The sequence below is a fragment of the Oryzias latipes genome, chromosome 1 (genome assembly GCF_002234675.1).
Source record: "Oryzias latipes chromosome 1, ASM223467v1".
Lineage (NCBI taxonomy): Eukaryota > Metazoa > Chordata > Actinopteri > Beloniformes > Adrianichthyidae > Oryzias > Oryzias latipes.
The window spans coordinates 9,727,434-9,749,368 of NC_019859.2; the positions used below are offsets into that span (position 1 = coordinate 9,727,434).

At 38.0% G+C, this 21,935-nt stretch overlaps 1 protein-coding gene across 2 annotated transcripts in view; it reads right to left on the bottom strand.

Annotated features, from left to right (window-relative positions):
- rhbdl3 (rhomboid like 3) overlaps nucleotides 1-21,935 on the bottom strand; it is a 53,312-nt gene that overhangs the window by 13,871 nt on the left and 17,506 nt on the right. For both annotated transcript variants that reach the window (XM_023955471.1, XM_011473923.3), the window contains 2 exons: nucleotides 8,551-8,709; nucleotides 49-273 (listed from right to left, as the gene is read on the bottom strand). In XM_023955471.1, coding sequence (XP_023811239.1) covers nucleotides 49-273; nucleotides 8,551-8,709 — 384 coding nt within the window. The remainder of the gene's footprint in view (nucleotides 1-48; nucleotides 274-8,550; nucleotides 8,710-21,935) is intronic.

The following is a 21,935-nucleotide window of genomic DNA, read 5'->3' on the forward strand; positions in this document are numbered from 1 at the left end:
CTTGACTGTAAATAAAGCACTTCTGGCTTCTGCTTTGAAAGTCTTTACCTCTGCAATGGTGATAGCCAGGATGAACCAGGGCGGGGGGCAGTACGTGTAGCTGTCAAAGTACCACTTGCGGTCCACCTCTCGGGGCAATGTTTCATAAGCAACATGGCGTACTAATCGCTGGGACAGCCCCAAGCCCGCTTCATCGCTGAGACTGCAGCCTTTCAGCTGCCGGCTTCCCTGCAGAATGGCCCTGCGGAAACTGTTGGAGCGTTTGTTGCTCATCTGGAGAAAACAGAAAAGAGGGACAGTAAGGAAGCAGATAAGGGTGCAAATGAGGAAAAGAAAAGCGGGAATGTATAGAAAGGGGGAGGGGGGCAAGGGAATGTGATGTTGTAATAAGCATATTCTGTAGTTACATCCTCCACCCAGCTTTCAGTCAGCTTTTTTAACGTCATTTCTCACATCTTTGACTTCAGTTAACAGCATTAACGTTATATGTTACACATTCAATCCCTGGAATCTAAATGTGCTGAGTTTACAGTGATGTCATCTTCTGTTCTGCACTTCAACACACAGTTCAATCCTTGTTGTAAGGGATGCTTGCGCCATCACCCAGCAACTAACATACTCTCTTCACACAGCCCTTTGTTACTGTGAGAAGTTCACTTCTTTGGTTTCCTCCTGTGCGTCCATGTTCAAGGGTCACAGAATCGTCTCAATTGTAACCAGTCACAACTGTCTGCACACATTTGTGACCAAAAAATACAGAACAAGTCAAAAAACAGTACAAAGGAAAAAACAATTAACTCAAAGTAAAAGGGATTTTTACTTTAAATTTTAACACAAAGGCTTGTTTAAAGGACAGGTGTTCAAGATGAAGGCGTGTATGAGAAAAAGACAGAAGGCAGAGCTGAAGATGTTGTGTCTCTGGTTAGATGAAGATGGATGGGAACGGTAATAAGTTTTACCAGAAAGACTGCACATGCTGGATGTTTTTTGGACATAAAGAAAAAAAAATGGTTTGGACAAGTTTATACCAGTTTGAAAACACTGGTATAAAAGGTAGAAGACAGGCAGGAGATATGGATGAATTCAGAAGAAGAGAGTTCTGGACATAATGAACGAAGACATGAAGATGGTTAAAGAAAAAGAAGACACAAGATTGGACTGATATTAGGGAGATGATAGCAACCAGAGAACACAGGAAACTCCAAATATGATTTGGTGTAAATTACTCAATCCTTGTTCAGGCAAAAATGCATGTGACATGCATAAAAATGGGAGAGAAATGAGAAAAAACTGATACGTTTTTTAGAATTAAGCTTGGAACATTGTTCAAGCCAGAATACTGTTGATGGTTCCAAAAACACTGGGTGGAATAAACTTTGGCTCGGGGCATTAAAGCAAACTTTACAATACAGTAAATTTAATATTTTCATCTAATATTTGGACAGTGTCAGAAAGCCAACACTTAGTTTAATTTTAAAGTTTCTAAATGCCAAAGATTGAAGCTGTATCTATTTATAAACTCAAAATGGAGACTCTGGAAAAAGGTTTGGCTGTTCTCCCCTAAATCTCAATCCTAAACGCATTTAGAGCGGCTTCCTACTGTAACCCTTGTGCTATCCTAGGCACTTTACCATTGGGAGTTGGGTCATCTAGACCCACTAGACAGTGCGCTGAACCTTTTTTCTTCAATGATTTGTGATCTTCACTGGTGTCCATGGATTACATGAAATCTTTCTACCTTTATCCATCTTTTTCATGGTAGGAATAACACATCAATGTAAGGGTGGGGTCATCTAAGATAGCACAAGGGTTAAGAGATGACATGCATCCTGTTTTGTTTTATGTCGCCAAAAGCGACAGATGTATTAATGCTGTGATCCAATCTGTAACTGATACCTACTCTCTTTTATATCCCCTCAGCAATCACTTCTTGTGACATCACAATCCCCTTAACATTAAATAGAAAAAAAACTGTTTTTTGTATCAAATGTCTTGTCCGAAAAGACGACAGCTCCAATTCTTATCGTCCTGGGAGTGAGATAAAGGGTCTCGATTCTTGCAGACAGGGAAGCAGTTCTTATGCAGCCATGACAGTCAGGCCATGTAAGGTTAAAAACAGAAATGTATTCAAGCTTAGAAGCATTTTGGTAAAGTCTAAAAGCAAAATTGAGATCTGTGTTATTAAAGAGCAACAACAGAAACATAAGAAGATCTAAGACTGATAGGTGTTTCAACTTCTAAAGAGGGAAGCTTTTTCCTATGATCAGAATTCACATGGAATCAAATTCTTACATCCACTTAAATATGAATCGTGTACCTAGGAGAGAATTATAAAAGTTATCGTGAAAATAAGTTGGTGTTTACTGCAGAAATAAAAAATAAGCTTGAAGCGGAACATTATCAATAGTGCAGTAAATTACAACCAATCCTCATGAGGAGGAAAGTTTCCGTAAATTAGAATGGAAAATGATTTCTAAGCCAATCTTATCTGACCTTTTAAAGCATTTCCATATAAAATGGCTTTAGTTACCGCTGCAGGCAGACATTTTTTAAGTTTTATTGCCTCTTTTCTTGGGCTTTCTATGAACAATGTTTTGCTGTTTGTTTGTTTTTTAACCAAGCTTGTGTGCAGTTGCAGGAATACTTAGATGTGCCAGTTAGAAGATTGGTAGTGTAAAAGGTAAAAGCTAAATCAGAAAAAAGCAGAAGTTACTTTAAGTATTCATAAAAACATGACAAAAAGTGGCATTGACTTAGATTTAATATTAAACAGTCAGTAGAAAGCCAGAAAATATTAAAATATTTGTAAGAACGACCCTTTAATTTATTAGAAAACAATTATTCTTCTCTTTTACATTATTTATAAAGAACATTTTTTACTTAAAAAATTCCTTGATTGAAAAAACACATGAAGTTAAATAAGCACATAAATCACTTGAACACAAAAATATAAATACCAAAAAGAAACACCTAAGAAAAAAAAAATCAATGAATCAATAAAGTTGGTAGAATCGTCCGTAATGAGACAATCTAGGGACTCAGGAGGGTCACGTTTCTAGAAAAACCCCTTAAGAAAAAAAAAAGCCAATTATTTTTCAGCCTTAATATCAACCCCTTAAATCTGTGGGAAAGTGAATAGAGGTTACCATGGCCACTTCCAGGGTGCACAGCACTCACAATACTCCCCCTGGCAGCCCAGCTCTATAAAGTCAGTCAATTCTTCTCCTAAAGTGACCGCAATTCCTCTCTTCTTTGTTAGACACAAAAGAAAGAATGGTGTTCTGTGTGTTGACTCGCTGCCAAGTTGAGAAAAAGAAAAGGAAAGAAGGCGTGAAGGAGACAAATGACTGTGTAAGAGACAGATTTGGTATTTGATCAGCGAAAAGGTCAACCAGACAGACACTTGTGACAAACGGTGGAGAAATAAGGAATAAGAAGAGGGCAGAGAGAGATGCAGACAAAGAGAAACAGAACCTTATTAGATTCATCACATTAATGTTACAAAAAATACAGTAGGGGCAGACACACCCATCTGATTTGCCAGACTGCACAATGTGGGAATTCTGTGTGGCTAAAAAACACTTTACTTTTAAAACCATGTAAACATATGCAGGAAAACAGTCAAAATTACGAAGAATAAATGGAAAAGGGAGAACCTTTGAAAAAATATTCAGAGATAATTTTATTATGCCTGCATAAAGAGCTAAACTGTTCCTGAAACATATTTTAGGTAAATATAACATATTACAGGAAACAGAATCAGTGTGTTTGTCATTTTCTTCTGCCCCTTAATAGACTGACATCTTCACCTGACAGCCATGACAGAGAAGGTGAATGTTCAAATCCAGATTACCAACAGTATGTAGGTGCCTGAGAAGTAAAATGTAATCAAACCTAACCAAAATTAAGTTAAACTGGAACAGCGGCTCCACCAACTGAGGCTGACAGGAAATCAAATTTTCCAGCAGCAATAAAAAAGCAGAGAAAAGCGAGGCCATAGTTCATTCATGAGCCAAACCGGCCAAAAAGTGATGGATGGGCTGCCAGGTAAAAATCTGGTCTCCATGGTAGAGGCTGTGTTCCTGTGACCAGGTCAATTAAATCTAACACATTTCCTTTCTGATATTAAATACTGGCACAGAAGTTCATAAAATCTTACATGGGATGCAAGAATTTGATAATAATGCATCTAATAATGCATCATACTGCTGTAAAAACCATTAAAAAGATGAATAATGGTCTTGACATCAACCTTGATCTTAACAGAAAAAGAAATGTCTGCGTTAATGCTTTGATATAACAAAACCTAGTTTCCTAATTAGAAATAAATTTGTCATGGTTTTTCAAAAAAGATTGTCTGATGTGTGCTTGGTTACACTAATTTACAAAGTAAAAAACAAACATAAATGCATTAAACACTTAAAAGGTACTTTGGAGATGTTTGATATTTTTACCATCCACAATCAATCAATAACTTTATTTATAACACACCTTTCATTGACATGCTGTAAAACACAACGGACCTGACATAAAACATAGGTTAAAATAATAAAAAGTCATAAAAACCCTATAGATTAGAAGCAACACCCGTAAAAGATAGAAATTGAAAGAAATGCTAATACTTGCTAATACTTTGAAGGGACACTGCATATATTAAAGGCAGAAATCTATTTATTTTTATACATTTTTGCCAACAGGGTGAAGCCCACTAATAAGTGAATTTACAAACTATAATCACAAAAAGCTTCATGCTAAATAAATATAATAAAACAGTAAATATAGTACAAGAAAACAAAGAGGTGCATTATTTCATGTTTTCACAGAACTTTGATATATTTAAAGACAAATACAGTTAAAGAAAGGGTTCAAATATATAAACAATAAACCACAAAAGCCAAAAAATACCTTAAAAGTTTAATAAATAAATAAATAAATAAGTTGTTTTCTAACTTCACGTTGCTCTTTCAGTGAAAACAGCCAGTTGGACCAATCAATCAGAACATGGTTTTGACTCAAATTAAATTAAATTACAAAAAAGAAGAATTGTTTTTTACACATTTGCTGCAGCTTATGCATCTTTTTAGTCACGAAAAAACTCAACATATAACCTTGTAGCCAGACGCTGACTTTTAAAAGGCCACACCTGAGCTGAGATGTAGATGCTGAGGTTTTCCTTCGGAGCGACCAGGATGTATAGAATCAGGAATGAGTACATCAGAGGGAAAGCTCAAGTTGGAGACTTGGGAGATAAAGTCAAAGATGCCAGACTAAAATGGTTCTGACATGTCCAAAGGAGAGACAGTTAATATATCGGTATAAGTATGCTGAGTCTAGACCTGCCCGGCAAAAGGTCTAGAGGAAGACCAAAGAGGAGGTTCATGGTTCATGGATGCAGTAAACGAGGACATGAATGTAGCTGGTGTTAGAGGAGAGGATGCAGAAGACAGGCTTAGATGAAGGAAGCTGATTCTTTTACAAGCAGACCTCTGTCAGGAAATTGTGTGTTACTTTTGTAACACACAATTTGTAACTGAATGTTACTGTTCTTAAAAGCTTCCAGCTTGTCTGGCCAAGACAATGAAAAACGAAGTGCTAATTTGGTGCACATATTTTTTTAATGAAATTTCAAATAAAGAAAAAGGGGTCAAAGGTCAGAAACCTTATGGGAAGCAGTCCTTTCTATAGTTATCACATTATTTCACATCCTTTTAATTGTTCTAAGTGGTCATAAATGCTTGGCTTCTGTTGATCTACAATATCATCAGGTCCATCTGTCTTCTGCCAGATCCATTTTCTGTCAGTTTCCTAAGTTTGGATCTCCTGCTTGATAGCTCACTTTCGCCATTTTCTGACTTTTCTCACCCACCACTGTCTTGTGCTCCTGTATATTTTGGGCTCTCCTACTAATAACTGTGACAGAAATAGAATATGGGAATGTGTCTGTAGATATTTCTGGAGATCTAAAGGAGTTATGGCCCAGTGTCACACAGAGGCAGTCATGAGAAAACAACATGTCATGGTGATATGTGTAAGATACCTTGAATATAAGAACAGAAGGAGGCAAGAAAAGAAAAAAAGGCAGTGTATCGTCACGTAAGAAATGGGAGAAAGAGGTAAGCTCCCGTGCAAAAAAGAAAAAACAAGTTTAAGAATGAAATTTAAAAAGAAAAATCACAGCAGATCAGACAGTGTGTGCTCAGAAAAAAAGAAACACAACTGTAGCTAACACTAAGACAAGAGATATTTAGTCTATTAGTATTGACTGATAGGTCCACAATAACTTCTATTTAAACCATCAGAAATTAAATTGACTTTTAAAAATATTTAAGAACAGATTTTTCCATTATAAACCACACATTTCAAATATTTGTTATTTTTTGGAATAACTATGCATTTCCGTCCCTTTTTACTATAAAATTTGAACTGGCTCCTGTTTGGGGTGTCTGAATGTACAATTCCATAATCCAGTACCTTGGAATTTTCCCTGAAAAAAGCCATTGTGCATTGATGCTCAACTGGCTTGTTGAATCTAGACCACAATGCCCTGTGCTTGAACACTTTGTCCTTTGTGAGTCCTTAAATTTATTTTTTAAATCCTCTGTTTTTTTATCATCAGAACAAAGCTGATTCATAAATAGTTTTGTAAAATGTTCATATTTATTAAGGTTTTACTTCAACAAACGACTGACCTCATATTCAGCATTTAGAAAAAATAGTCAAGAGCACCAATCGGAATTGCATTAAAATCCTCTGCACTGGATAATCCCACACTGTATGTGTGAACACTGTGTGATCAGTGAGTGAATTTGGACACAGCCCAAGTCTTCATTTGCTTTTTCTCAGTGTTTCTCTTGTCCTGTTTCTAGTGCTGTTCATCTTTGAGACTTTCTGTGGTTTGTAATTTGAACTTTTGTAGTTCCTCTACTTTATGTGGTGACTTTTTACTATTAAACTTTTTTAAGCTACTTTTTGGCTATTGTTGAGTTCCTCCCCTTGTTAGTCGACAGATGACAGCTCACTTATTTTAATGTCAAAGTATAGATCAATTAACAAAGGACTTATCACACAAGCTGGTTATTCCCTGTATAATTCAATGTTAAATCATCCAACTTTACAAAGAAAACAAAACATTTCGGTGGGTTTCCAAAGACCTACTTTGTCTTTATTTTTTAGATTTTACATCCATGACAGCTGTGGGAGAAGAAATTCTTATGAAACTCATCATTTTGTGAATAAACTCTAAACTGTCCACAAATAGAGTCATAAATAAAAATAAAAAAGGGACCATCGAATTCTCAGTTTTGCAGCTCCTTTATTTGACACAATCCATCACCTGTCAGGGTATCGAGTTACCTAGTTTCAGATAGACAGGGTTTAATTCCCTGACCTAATATTATGATAAAATAAGGATGACAGCAGATCTAAAACACAATAACAATAATAAATCAGGCTTAAAATTGACTCCAAGCATCATGTGACCAAATCTTTTGTCCATCTTTATTTAATTGAAATTTTTATGAAAAGGCAAATTTATACAGTCGGAGAGCAAAATCTGAATGAGTAATTTTTGATACAGTCAAGCCTTTCCGGATTAAGGGTTGGTAAAACTAGAAAATATACCGTATGTGACTCAGCCCCATGTTTTCTAATTGAAAACATGGTATTTCTTGAATTCTTAAAAAAAACAAAATAGGTAAACTGTGAACAATAACATATTTGCATTGATTATTAATGTTTCTTTAAAAAGTGTATAAATACTGTTTTAAACAGTTGAGATTTTGGGTCAAATAAAGCTCAATGATGCACACGTCATCCCTTTCTGTTCCACTTCCAGCATTATATCAGGACCAGTAGAATTTCACATGACACGAAGAGGGACAGAAGCCACAAAAAGTCCTTTATTGCTTTTTTTCCAGCTCTTTATGAGCCTTTTACAAGCCTCATTCTTCGCCCACTGTATCAGACAAAGCTCCAAAGAACAACAGATACAGAGAGAGGGGGACTCACACAATGAATTCTCCACAGTCCGGACAGATCTGCTCACCCCCTCCACCCAATCCCTCAGCCACCCAGTAGTTATTGTTAACCACAGAATAACTCCTAATCTTAGACCTCTGCACACTGTCCCGGGTCTCACTTCCCACGAGGAACAGGAGTGAGACAATAGATGAAAGGAAACACAAAAGGCCAAGAGGCAACAAGTGCAGATGAAGGGGTTTGAGTGTGGACAATAAGCTCCAGAATGAATGTAAAAATAAAAGTGGGGCAAGAGGCATATCAAGTAGAATCATAAACTGAAAATTTTTGCCGTTTAACAAAAAATGGGAAATTAAGACAAAAGAATGCATGATATGTAGGAAGTTTCTCACAAAGATCATGCAGAACTTGTTTGATATTCTAATGGCTCTTCTCGTCAATATCTATTTCGTGTTCTCTATGGTTCACAAGAATATGTGCAATATTAACAGCATGTGGGTATTACCATGACTGCATTACTATACAGAGAGAGTGAGAGATCATCATCAAAGTTCATAAAACAAAATGCCTCACCAGATTGACAAAGTCCTGGTAGCAGATCTTTCCATCTGCGTTTCCATCTGCAAGCGCCAGCAAGACCTCCAGTTTGTGAGGGTCAAGCTCAGAGCCGTGGGTTTCCAGCAAGTCCTTGAAACGCTCTGTGCTGATAAAGCCAGAATTATCCGGATCGTACTGCAAGTGAACAGAAAGAGGCAAAAACACAATATGATCCAATTGTGATTATGAAGTTTATGACCAAAATTCCACAAACTAAATATGTAAAAAGCCATATTTCGCAAACGACACAGACTGACAGTCTCAGAAACGGTGACAATTGTTTAATTTACTTGCACAGCAAATAAAATGAAATGCTGTTACATGCAGGGGTTTCTCATTGTCTTTCTTTTGTTTCCTTCCTCTGCATGTGCTTCAAGTGCTGAGTGAAGACACCTGGTGGAGACCTGACGAGCTGTGGAATCAGGCCCCAGAGTCAGCCACCAGGCTTGCATATGAGTTCCTGGGAATCACTTGAGGGGAGATCTCCTTCTGGATCACACGTACATCTCACGTAGCTTGCTTTCTGTTAGACACACTAGGTAAGTTGGTTGGTGCTACCCCTTGTATGTTTTATCACCTCTTTATAAGTCAGAGAGACTTTTGTTTTCTTGTTTTAGAGCTCTGATAGCCAGGCTGGGTTTTGTTCTATTTATTTCAGTCCTTTGGCCCAACTTTAGTCCCCCCCCCCCCCCCATGTTCAATAAAGTCCTACATTGTGTGTGTTTATGTTGCGCACACTCTATCCCTAGACCTGTACGTTTGTGGACGTAACAAATGCCATTAAGAAAGTGACTATTTGCCAGTGCCGAACTTTTTTCTTGGCCATACAGAACCTAAGTAATGGTTAAATTTAGGATTACGGGTAACGTTTAAGATGGGTTCAAATCGAACATGATTTACCCAGCAGAGGCGGCCAGTTTCAGTGTTAGGTCAGTGGTACAGACGTGATCTGAGGTCCTTCAGTGCAATTTGAGCAGCGGGTGCGGTGTGAAGGTCTGGCGCGATCTGGTACCAAATTGCCCAACGGTATCCGTCCCGGCTACGGAGGCGGGTACACCCTAGACCAGGGGGGTCAAACTCAAATTCAAAGTGGGCCAAAATTAAGCACAGGCCAAACTCAATATTTATTGAAAAATTAACTGCAACTGATATGTAATGTTTAATATTTTTGTATAGTGTTATATTCTTTCGTTACAGCCATGTTAGCTCAGCACACAAGACAAACAGGTCTGTCCTTTATATTTGTGAACAGATATCTGCCTCCCACCTGTCTTGAAAACTTCTGTTGTTCATCTTTCGTTTGACCATTTTTGTGGAGGATGAAATTAATTTGTCCGCTGTGACTGGAGCATGGCAATGGAAATTGTGTCTTTGGCGTTTTAAACGTGTATAGACGAAATGTATTAAGAAAATGTAACCTAAACGTATTTCTTTATTTAAATCATTGTGAATCAGGAGATGTGATCATCATAATTACTAAGAACCCTTTTACAATAGATCCAAACATGATAAGAGTGGAACTTGAACATATTAGTGACTCAAGAAATAAACTTTCACATAAAACTTGTGAATACAAATTCATGGCTGTATTTACATCTTTTCACTGAAATCTAAATGTTTTATGTACCGGTATTTGTTTTTTTTAGTAATGGTATAAAAGACCAGTAGATTAATTTATATATTTTTGTGAAAATATGGAACAAAAAAACTATAAACTATAAAACTATAAATCAACCTCACAAGAGTATTAACTTATTTAAAGGAAATAGTATCTATACAGTATTTTCTAATGTAACAAAAGGTTTCAGTGTTGAAAAAATGCGCTGAAATTCGAAAGTAACACTACAGTCCTCTGAAACAATGAGCTGTTGAGTGATTTGTAATCCAACAAGCACATGTTTTATCCAAATGCACCCAAGATAGAGATATAAGACATTTCCTTGTGGAAATGTATCCTGCAGTCTACAAAAAAGACAACCAACCTTTCCTTGCAGCAGATCAACTGGTTTCAGCCGAGGGCATTTTGTCATGTTGAAGTCCCATCAGTTAAAAACATCAGTGTATGAGGGGGTAACATGCTCAGTGTGCAGCTTGCTCACATTGTTTGTCCCATACTGTGCAACCTGATTTCCAACCAGGACTAAAGGATTATGGTTCAATCCAAGATCATCACCACATGCCAGCTACATACCCCCCCCACACCCACACACACACACACACACACACACACACACATCTGTCACTTTCCCTCCTGACTTTTCCTGCATCAGTTGTAAAAGAGAGTTCAGTGATTGTGACTGTTCCCTCTTTGCACGTCACTCACAGACGCAGACAGCCCTAAATTATTTGCCCCACACGTATAAATGCTCCCACCCCCATCTCCTCACTCCACTTTGCAGGCTTCATAGCTGAGTGAACACTCTCAGAAGTCAACAGGCCGGCTGCCGGGCTGGAGATGCAGAGAGGGCTGCATGCGCTCAACAATGGGCCTCTGATGGCAATTTCCTGCAAGGTTCAGCCGGACGCTTCTGTCCTGCATGGAGAAAGTTTCCTTCTGATGTGACTTCATTTACACGAGATAAAGAGACAGCTCTCTCAAAGTACAGCCCCTTCAGACTCATCACAAATCAAAATGACTGAAAAAGTTGCTTATAACAAAAAACAGAAAAAGTTTATTGAAGTCACACTACAATCATCTTTTGATATTTTTTCAAAGAGGTCTTTAAATTATGTTGTTTTTAGCCAAAATCTGAAAACCTGTCGTTTTTTAAGACATAGTTCACCTTATCCCTTCATTTAAACTCTCTTCCTCTAACTTACTGTTACGGGGAGAGGAAGAGGGAGTACCCAGGCGCAGAGAGGAGAGGAGGCAGGAGGTTGCAGGGGAACGGGGCTTTAATAATAACAAATGACTACAAACCAAAATCCACTGCTTAGCAGGCTAGAAACTCGAAACTTGAAAATACACAACGCTTGAAACCAGGGAACAGCACAATATGGACCAGCACAGGAGGAAGGGAAAGACAAGACTTAAATACATACAAGGGAACAAGACACAGGTGGAAACACTCAGGACTGATGGGGAAAGTTAAAACTTGAGACAACAACAAAACAGGAAATGCTACAAAATAAAACAGGAAGTAACTCAAACAGGCCCGAACATAAAACAACTAGAACATAAAGGCAAAGAACCTAAAACCGTGACACTTACAACCCCATCCCAACATTATTGGTGCATCAAAAATGGTGAGCAATATAGGAGCTATCCAGCTGTACAGTTTTGAGCCAGATACCAGCTCAGACGAAGAAAACAAAGTCGTACCCAGATCTAGTCGTCTACAAGTGGATGCATCAGAATGGAGCAGAACAGTGAGCTTGTGACCCCCCAATTTTAACACCCATATCGCAGCTACAACCTTTTTACAACTTTTTTTCTGTCTGCTCCTGAATTATTGAATAAAGAAATACTCTGAAAATGAATTTTAAACATTTTCTTTATATATTTCCTCCCTCATGAGAAAAATGGTGCAAGAACATGTTAAAAACACCAAAAACACAATTTTAATTTGCAGTGGGTCTTAAAATGAAATGCAAGTACTATGGGATGACATGACTTTAAGAAATGTATCTTTTTTACTCTTCAAACATTCAACCGATTCACAATTTAGGAAGTTTTTCCCAACAAATTTTTTTTTATGTCTCCTCCACTTCTTTGCAAACAAACATCAAGACAAATCCCTCAGATTAAAACGAGCATACACACATGGACACACAAATCCTGACACAAAGCCATACAGCATCCACAGGCAGAAGGATACTAAAGCCTTCTAAGCAGCCTATCAGTGCTGAGGAGAAAAACAGCAGAAGGTGGTTGTGGTGTGGTATGTGTGAGGGGGGGTTGGTAAAGGATGGGGGTGCAGATTGGACACAATGCAAGGGTTTTTGTCTTCAGCCTCATTTTCATGAAGCTGAATATTAAGGATGAAGTGGGTTTGCTGTTCGTGTGAGTAACATAGCTGTTTCCTGAGTTTACATTTGCATAAAGAGCCAGGAGAAAAGAAACGGTTTCTCTAAACAGAACAGTATCTCCAAAGCATCTTATGAGCAAGTTCATAAAGCTTCGTATTATAGGACTTAGCAAAACAACAACAAAGTACTTGAAAACGGCCACCAGGAGGATCCTGTTAGCGAACGCCTTTTACAAAGCCATGAATAGGTTTGTTCCTATTGTATGTCAAAGCCCCTGGTTCAAATCCTGGCTGGGATCTTTCCGTGTAGAGTTTGCATGTTCTCCTTGTGCATGCGTGAGTTTCCTTCTGGCCCTCCAGCTTCCTCCCACAGCCAAAAAACATGTGTCAAGGGTTGATTGAAGATTCTAAATTGTTTCTTGGTGTGAATGTGTGCATGTGATTGTGTGGCCCTATGACAGACTGACGCCCTGTCTTTGCCCAACAGTGGTTGGAATAGGCTCCAGTAGCCCAGTGACCCTGACAGTGATTGAACAGGTTAAACACGTCTGACGAAGCAGGAAATGAGTGTTTCATTCCAATAACGTCATGTAATTTTACCACCGAAAATGATCCAGTTCTAAAAATTCATGTAATAGCAAGCACGACAAATTCATTAAGCTGCATTCAGTGTGATCTGTCTCATGGGGAGGCAATGACGAACAGAGATTACTGTCCTTTCCTGTCCGCTGTTACACACTTAAAAGTATAACTGAAGCCCCCAGTAAATCTCCAGGAAACGACATTGAAGCAAGACTGAAATATGCAAGACTGGAGTTATTTGGGATGTCACAATTATGATTAAATCTAGACTGGAGCAGAACAACAGACAGAAGAAAGGCTGATTGAAAAAAACCTGCTATGTAAGAAGCACATTGTCGTCAAACAATAATTTCTATCTGAATCTACCTCGGTCTTAATGCATGTACTACAGAGCAGCTATTTTGATGTGGATTGAAAATGACTCCCAGCTTGATCTGTTAAACAGCAGAGAAAACTGGCTGTTATGTGATGCGGTCTGTTTTCTAAAGGTCAAACATTCATGTACCATTATGCTTCCTTTTATTGATTTCATCTCAAAGTTGAATCCAGTTTCTAAAAGGATGTAGTGAGAATCAGAAACTCTCCAAAACTCTTTCCTAAACTCTTTGGTGTTTGAACTTTGTAATTCAAAACTGAAAATGACATTTCATGGAACCCAAGCTTCTTTTCTGCAGTTCAATGGTTTATCACGCTATTTACTATCTTCCTGTGGAGTTTTTGATTCTGATTGGCTGCTGGGTGTGCATTAAAAAGTGATAAACCATAGTGACGGCACGCCTAAAAAAGAAGTTCCATACTCATAGCTGAAATGTTTTATATCCCTGTGCTGTCTTCTTTAAAGTGTACTTTATCTTCATCATCTGGCCAAAAACAAGCGGCAAGAGGTGAACTTTCTCTTGGAACTGATGCTTTATTTAATTTAACACATCGCTTTCCTTTGCTGCTGCAGTCGAGATCGGAGGTTGGAGCGGTAACGTGAACAAATACTCCGCTTTTTGTGAAAGAAGCGATCTAAACCAAGAAAATAACAAGGATAAAGTACTAAAAACCGGTTGAATATTTTTTTTGTGTATAAATGACCATGGCATAAGCGGGATAATGGCCTTCGAAGTGTTGGACGGTTCAGGCTGCCACAGCCTTGTCCCTTACGTAACATTCCTGTGCCTTCCACTAATTATGAATATTCTTGTACCTGTACTGTGTCATGGACTTGTCAGACCACATAAAAAACTGAAACTTTCTTTTTTGCTTTAATTGATAAGTATTTGGCTGCACAGTTCTCTTCTCCCATTCTTGAGGTCCCAGCACAAAAATTTTCTGTCATACAATACACCAACGTTATTTATTTAAAGATAAATATATATATATATATATATATATATATATATATATATATATATATATATATATATATATATATATATATATATATATATATATATATATATATATATATATATATATGGGAAAAACCAAAATGGGAAAAACCTCCGAAGGTGGTAGAGAATGAGAGGGCAAAGATCCTGTGGGACTTCCAGATCCAGACTGATAGGATGGTAATGGCGAACCAACCAGACATTGTAGTGGTGGATAAAGAACAGAGGAAAGCCGTTGTGGTGGCCGTGGCAGTGCCAAGCGATGGGAACATCAGGAAGAAGGAACATGAGAAACTGGAGAAATACCAGGGACTCAGAGAAGAACTGGAGAAAGCCTGGAAAGTGAAGGTGACGGTGGTGCCTGAGGTAATTAGAGCACTCGGGGCAGTAACCCCCAAGCTGGAGGAGTGGCTACAACAGATACCTGGAAAGACCTCAGACCTCTCAGTCCAGAAAAGCGCAGTGCTAGGAACAGCTAAGATACTACGCAGGTTGGCGCGAGTGTGTGAATGTGTGTGTGACTGGGTAAATGGGCCTGTGACTGTAAAGCGCTTTGGGCCTTGTAGGTAGAAAAGCGCTATATAAGTATATGCCATTTATACTTGTATTTAAGCTTGTATATGGGTATCAAACTGAATGTGTCCTCATCAGAGAGGGAAAAGGACTATTATAGATAGAGGCTGAACTGATTGTATTCATAGAATTGGTCTTCTTGTACGGCTTCTTCTCGCTTTTTTTCAGATATTTATTGTATCTTTTACTTTTTATTTTGTGCGATCTGTCTTTTTAAAGTATATGTCTGAAATAAATTATTATTAACAACATCATACATGGTCTTAGTGCATATTATTTTATAAGGACTGAAAAGTAACACCAAAGCAACTTGGCTTTATTTGGATTCCTATTTAAATCTGTGTTTTTCATTTCCAAAGCAACAGCGTTGATCTATCTAAAAAAATGGTTGTGATGTAAAAGCACTGATGGTTCTAAGCTGTTGCCACATCAAAGGCTATCAGGCAAAATTCTGTTCAAAATAACAAGGTGGTGAGCAGCATCTACAGTTTGTAGGACTTGTGAACATAACCAGCAGCTCCTTGTAGACCAGGTCATGTCGTCCGTCTTTGCTAAGTCCATTGGTATAAAATGGCTCCAGGCCAAATCTGCTTTGTGGTTATCAAGCAAAGTTTTGGGTTTCATTTTTCTCCGAGCCCCTACTAGTTTGTGCCCCGTTGAGGCTGCATTCATCTATCTTTTTCTTTTTATGTCTGTCTATTTGTCCATCTGTCCATCCTAATGATTCTTTTTATTTTTGCTTTTGAATTTTTTTGTTGTTGTTTTTTCGCTTGAAATAATTTTTATTTCTTTATTTAATTTTGATTTAAGGGGATGGTCATGGCATTTGGGGGGGGACATTGCTCTCACTTGCACATCTCTATATCCGGCCTTGGCGCCAGTCAAAAATTATAGGGATCAGAGGGATTTTTATCTTCAAAGATCGGTCTGAACTCTAAGCAAAGACAACAAAGTTAGGAGAAATAATAGTTAGGCCTGACCATTTATGGTAGACGCTCTCAGAGATGCATAAATGCTCAAAAGCTCAAGAGCACACAGTTGAGTAAGAGATTCATCGAAATTTATACACAAAGCACTTGAGGATTCCTATTTAAAACAGAGCAATCGTAAGATGTTGCATCTTGAGAATTATTGATATCAAACAATTTAAAAAAATGATTGTAACATTATTCTACTGGAAAACCTTGTTTCTGTTTTAAAAAAAAGTGTGTAAAATGAGTAAATCAAGTTTATATTCCATAGTGATGCAACTCTGCAGGACAAGTTTTTTTTTTTTTACTTTACGAACAAATCAAAAAGATCTGAATGCTCTGCAAATAGCCAGATTACATCCTAAAATGCATGACCTGCAAGAATTTGCTCCAGTGGAGTTGATGCCAGTCACTGCAGGAAACCTGAAGTAGTGGGTCAGGGTTGTTTTAGCGTGAAGAGGACGCACTCAATACCAGGCAAGTGGTTTCGCTGTTATGGCTCATTAGTTTATGTCCACAATTACAAAAGAACCCATACGGTCTGCTTCCCCTCGCCTCCCCAGTATTGACTTGGCAGGGAGCAATTAGCAGTTCTAATAAAAAGCCAGCCTTGTTAAAGCTCATTACTTTCCCTGCTAATTATGCTGAAGGAGGACAGGCAAAACCAGGGGCTGCAATAGAAAAAAGCACTCTCACACACACAAACACACGGCTTCTCATGTTAATCAGGCTTTTCATGTACCCCTGATACCGGGGAGGGGGAACGGGGGGTCTTGAGAAATATCATTCCCGCCTCCATGGCAGTTCATTTTTTTTCTCTCCTTCTGCCTCACACATCCATTTGTCAAAACAGCAGACGCAGTTGAATGAGGGCATTAGCAGAGCCAGCGGCCACTGTAAGTGGTGTTGGAGCTCATCAACTGCCAGAGACAAGACTCGCCACCATTCAGAGGACTAGTTCAGGCTGACTGGAGATGACAGCTTTGCAGACATTCAGCAGGAAAGGAGGAGAGCGTGATGACCAGTTGACATCACGCTGAACAAAATTTGTTGGTAAACAAAAGAAAATAACTGAGAACTTATCAAGTTGGCATCAGTGAGGTGTCAGCATGAGTCTAAATAAAGTCCGATAAAGCTCAAAATGGAAAAATAGACCTTTTAAGCATCTACCTGTTCACCTTCTATTCCCACTTTGTCTTGTGCAGAATCATAGGGGCCTATCTCAGCTACTTCAGCCAAGATGGGCTACATCTTGATCCATTTGTCAGTTCATCATAGGGCCACATGCACACTTACTCCTAAGACAATTCTGACTCACTAGACAGCATATGAAACATATTTTTGGACTGTGGAGCAAAGCTGGACAAATCCCATTAAAACATGGGAAGAGCATGATCCTCCTTCCCTCCGAGAAGGAGGTTCTAAGGGCAGGGAGGCCCAGTTAGGTTAGTTTGTTTAATTTAGTTCAGCAATCAACCATTGTATTTTAAACCTGATTTTATGTTTTGCACAATTAGTGAAGCTCGTTGAGACAACTGTGTTATAATATTGGGCTTTATAAATAAAACTGAAAGCACACTTGTATATGTTGTACATACTGATTTATTTAATTTTATATTTCATTATTTTGTTATTCTTGCAGTGAAATGGTGATGCTCCACTTTCATTGTACAGTGGACAATGACAATGAGAGCAAATTTAATCTATCTAATCTAAAAGACCCAGCTGACACTTGAACCAGAGCCTTGCTGATTAAAGGTGACAGTGTTAACCACTACACCATGTTGAACCTTTTAAGCAAAGGAAAGTTCACAAATTTCCTCCATGGTCAGTGACTTCATTCCAAAAGATCTGACTGCTCAAACACAAATTAAATGTGAATAATTTGCAACCGTGATTACATTTAAAAACCTCTGTGGGCACAATCTGCCAATACATGGCATTCTCCATCCCCTAACTCATTATTAGTGTGACCAGTGTCAACCTCCAGAATATAGTTGTTGGATGGGTTTCTTTTTGTTGTTTGTTTTTTTGGTCTAGCATCAAAATATTTAACAAAACACAACGTGGCCACACAAAGAGCCACATTGTCTTGTATTTGCTTTTACACACTTATTCATTCTCCAGAGATTTTAATTTATTCTAGCAATCAAAACTGCTGTTATCCTTATTTGACCTTTTAAAATTTCTGCTTTAAGTGTAATCCATTGTGTCAATTTCATGTAAGTTGGCCTTGAGTTTGCACAGACGTGGCTGTGATTAATATACAACAGGTTTGTTAGCAATTCTTTAAATTTTTCAATGATGTGACAAAAATTTTACATACCAAAATATTTGACAATCACAAATGTTCTGACACTGGACTTTAGGGATATTTGTAGAACAGCTGTCACAACTTCATTAAATATCTAGATCTATTTAACCCCAAAAAAAAGAAAAAGAAAAATCAAATCCAAAGCTAAAGTTTCCAAACACCTCACAAGACCAAAACATATCAAGAAGATGCAGCACTACCACACCTAAAAAAAACTACAATTAGTTTACATGCTTACATGTATTTTCTAATATTCAGATGTTTAACCACAGTGAAGTTGTCATGAATTGAGGTACAGTTTTATTTTGATAACTGTAAAAACTTTTATGCTCATTCAAAGAATTTCATTTTTAAAGTACACTAATGATAAGTGTATAATTGTGGGAAGTGATGATGTGTTGGAGGACCAGACAGGAGCTGAACTTGTAGCCTAATGGAAAGCATTTTGGTGTCCAGATACATTGTTTCCCATCATCTGGTTTTTAGAAAGGAAGAAAAAGGAGCACATCAATGAAAAAAATTAAACAACATCTTTTCAGGGATGCCATTTTTCCAAAACTGAGTATGTGACACACAGTTTGGGGGGCAAAAGTGCATTTTCAGCATTTTTAGGATTTGGGCAGAAAATGCAGCAATAGCTTATTCCCGCTGTGCATTTTGGATTAAATGCACAGCTCAGAGAGTCTTCATAGACATATCTCAAGCTTCTCTACCTGTAAGGAGGCAGTTAGAAGACCTATGTGTTCTAAAAAATAATATATTTAATCACCCAAATTTTCTGTCAACTTTTACATAGAGTTTACTTATAAAGTAGATAATCTTAATAAAGTTGGGGAATCTTTACACAATGACAGTTTGTAGGTGTAATGACTTTTACTCATAAGACAACTTCAAGAGGCGGGCGTTCTTATGTAAACAGATGCTGTCTTTACTGCAGCCTGGTGCTGACAGCTCACAGCTCAATCCCACACTTGTTGATGGTCTACCAGTCAATAAACAGGAAAGCTGCTTAACTGTTGTGTCAGACAGAAAAAAAAAAATTTACAAAGAGAAAAAAAGCAGGGATTTTGGCAGCATGAAAAGAAAATGATGTGGCAGTATCTGTACAAGCCGAGGGTTTCTTTCCTTTTACTGTCTGCTGATGCTGATCCCAGCTATTATTAGGCAAAAGAAATGATGCCATCTAGAATGGCTGTGAAGCTGACAATCCTTCAAAAGGTCTCAATGGAAAACTTAGACTAATTATGAGTAGACTTTAAAATGAAACATAGATTGGCAAATCCAATACCCTCTTGCTCCATCCAGTGAAATCCTTCCCCGGTGCCACCCAGCAGCTCAGTGACACGATGACAGCAGAGTGTGACATGTTGCAGAAGGGAGGGATGTGGTAAGCCACCATGGTTTCAGACCATTAATTACTCAGACATCAACCCTCCTGTCATGGAGGATGCTGCAGGAAAAGGTCAGCCGTCTGGCTCGCATAAAGACCAGCTCGCCATGCATGTCACGGCCCCCGCCGGCCCAACCACCACTCTGCCCACATCGCCACACTTCAGAGACATGACTAATGTAATGACAAGTCCTGTAATAGCCCCCAAAATGCCACAACGGTGTCTGGTAATGCAGCTATAAACAACCCCTGCTCAAAGTTCAGGGGTCCAGATTGGGAAAGGGAGTGGGGTTGAAGAGAGATGCAAAGTGGAAACAAGAGGATCAACTTTTACTTTCAAATTTGGATCAAAACTTCTGTTTTTGGTTTCCAAAATTCCAAAAGGGTCAGATTTGGTGAGGTGAAAATATGTGAGGGCCAACCAATCAAACGGTCTTCTTTGAGCCCTCATAGTTTTTGTTGGCCTTTTGGCATATCATTTCAGGGGTCGTCACAGGGATACAGCTTTCACTGATTCGTACAGGTGGTTTGGCGATGATTCTTACGTGAGATGCCTTTCCTGACACAACCCTGTATTTTATCCGGGCTGAGGACCAGCATAGGGAGACCCAGACTTGGGCCCCCCAAACAACATTAAATGCAAATTAACTATTTGATGGAAATGTTACTGCAATGGGATACTTTTTTCTTCATATAAAACAGAAATACATGTAAATACTTTTTTTTTTAACAAAATTACCGGTACAGAGAATTTCTGATATGAAAACAGGAAGTAAAATTTAAAAAATAGGCCTTTCTGGGAAAAACATTAGTCATCATTAAATCTGGGGTCATATGAAATGTTATATGTTGTTCTATAATAAAAGCTCACTTTAAACATCTAAATTCAAACCATGTTAACGGGAAAATAACAAATAGATATTTAATTTTAAAGTGTTTTCATATCAGTCATCATTAGAGTAATTTTTTTATAAAGCTGTTAATTAAGATAAAAGTTTGACTGTTATCAAAATAAAATTTTATTTCCTATATATATATTTTATTTTCTCCAGACAGACAAAGAATTTACATGGCTCCGTTTTTTGGTTTTTAAAAACATTCTTAAAGCATCTGGAAAGTAGCATTAATGCACTAATTAAAAGTCAAAAACTCTTTTATTCACAGCCAAGGCTGTCTCAAAGCACTACACAAAAAAAAGAAAAAACTAATAATTTTTTTCATCCACGTCAGTCCAGATCATTCCAAAAAGGCCAAATTGTCTTAAATGTTTAAAAACAGTCTCAATGAGGAATAAACAGATTACACTGATGAATTTTTGTTGTGTTCTCTGCACTAAGCAATCAAAAGATGAAAGCTGCTGCAGATCAACTCTAGATCAGGAGTTTTTTGTTCTTCATATCCTGGAATCACGTGACTCCCCCTTCCTCGCATTCAAACAGGAAGTACCCACTGGTTCCAAGAAGCCAGAACCCTATGGAATTCTATTGAGAAATAAACAGTTATTATATTTGTCAGAATAACCATTCCTGCTCTGCTACCTGTTTTTAGCATGTTCTTGCTAATCCTGATGTGATTATATATGTTTTTATGTATTGCAAGTTATTCAAGTCATAAACTGCATTTGGTTCCCACATTGAACGTTCTGAATGTTTGATTGAGACATTCTCCAGAGTCCGCTTTTAGTGGTAGGGGTGTGGACTTCCAACAAGCTCCCCTCTGATTGGCAAGAGTGGTTGCCATAGAAACGTTGACTCAGACTGAATCGGAGCAGTCACTGATGTCGTCTTGCTCCAACATGGTGACGACCGCATTGTGAGAAGAATAAAAAGGCCTGAAGTGACTCCATTTGGTTGAAGACAAAAGTAAACTGTTATCTGTGGATGTTGATGTCACACTTGGTCCAGTTCAGTGGTTGCATCTAAAAAAAAGCTGAGTGTACAGCTTAAAGACCAGGGTGGAGATGACCTCAACAAGCCTTTTTATTTTACAAAAGTCATCATATCACAAGATGTATTGTGCTCCTATTGGAGTTTTTTTTTCTTTTTAATTTTATAATGTTGTGATTTGCACTTTTGCACTGACCTCATCATATCTGCTCTACATTGAAACCCAAAGTCTTAGTTAGTTTCTAAAAGAAAACAAAATGATGAAATTCACTTAGTCTTTATACGTCCTAAAACATAAATG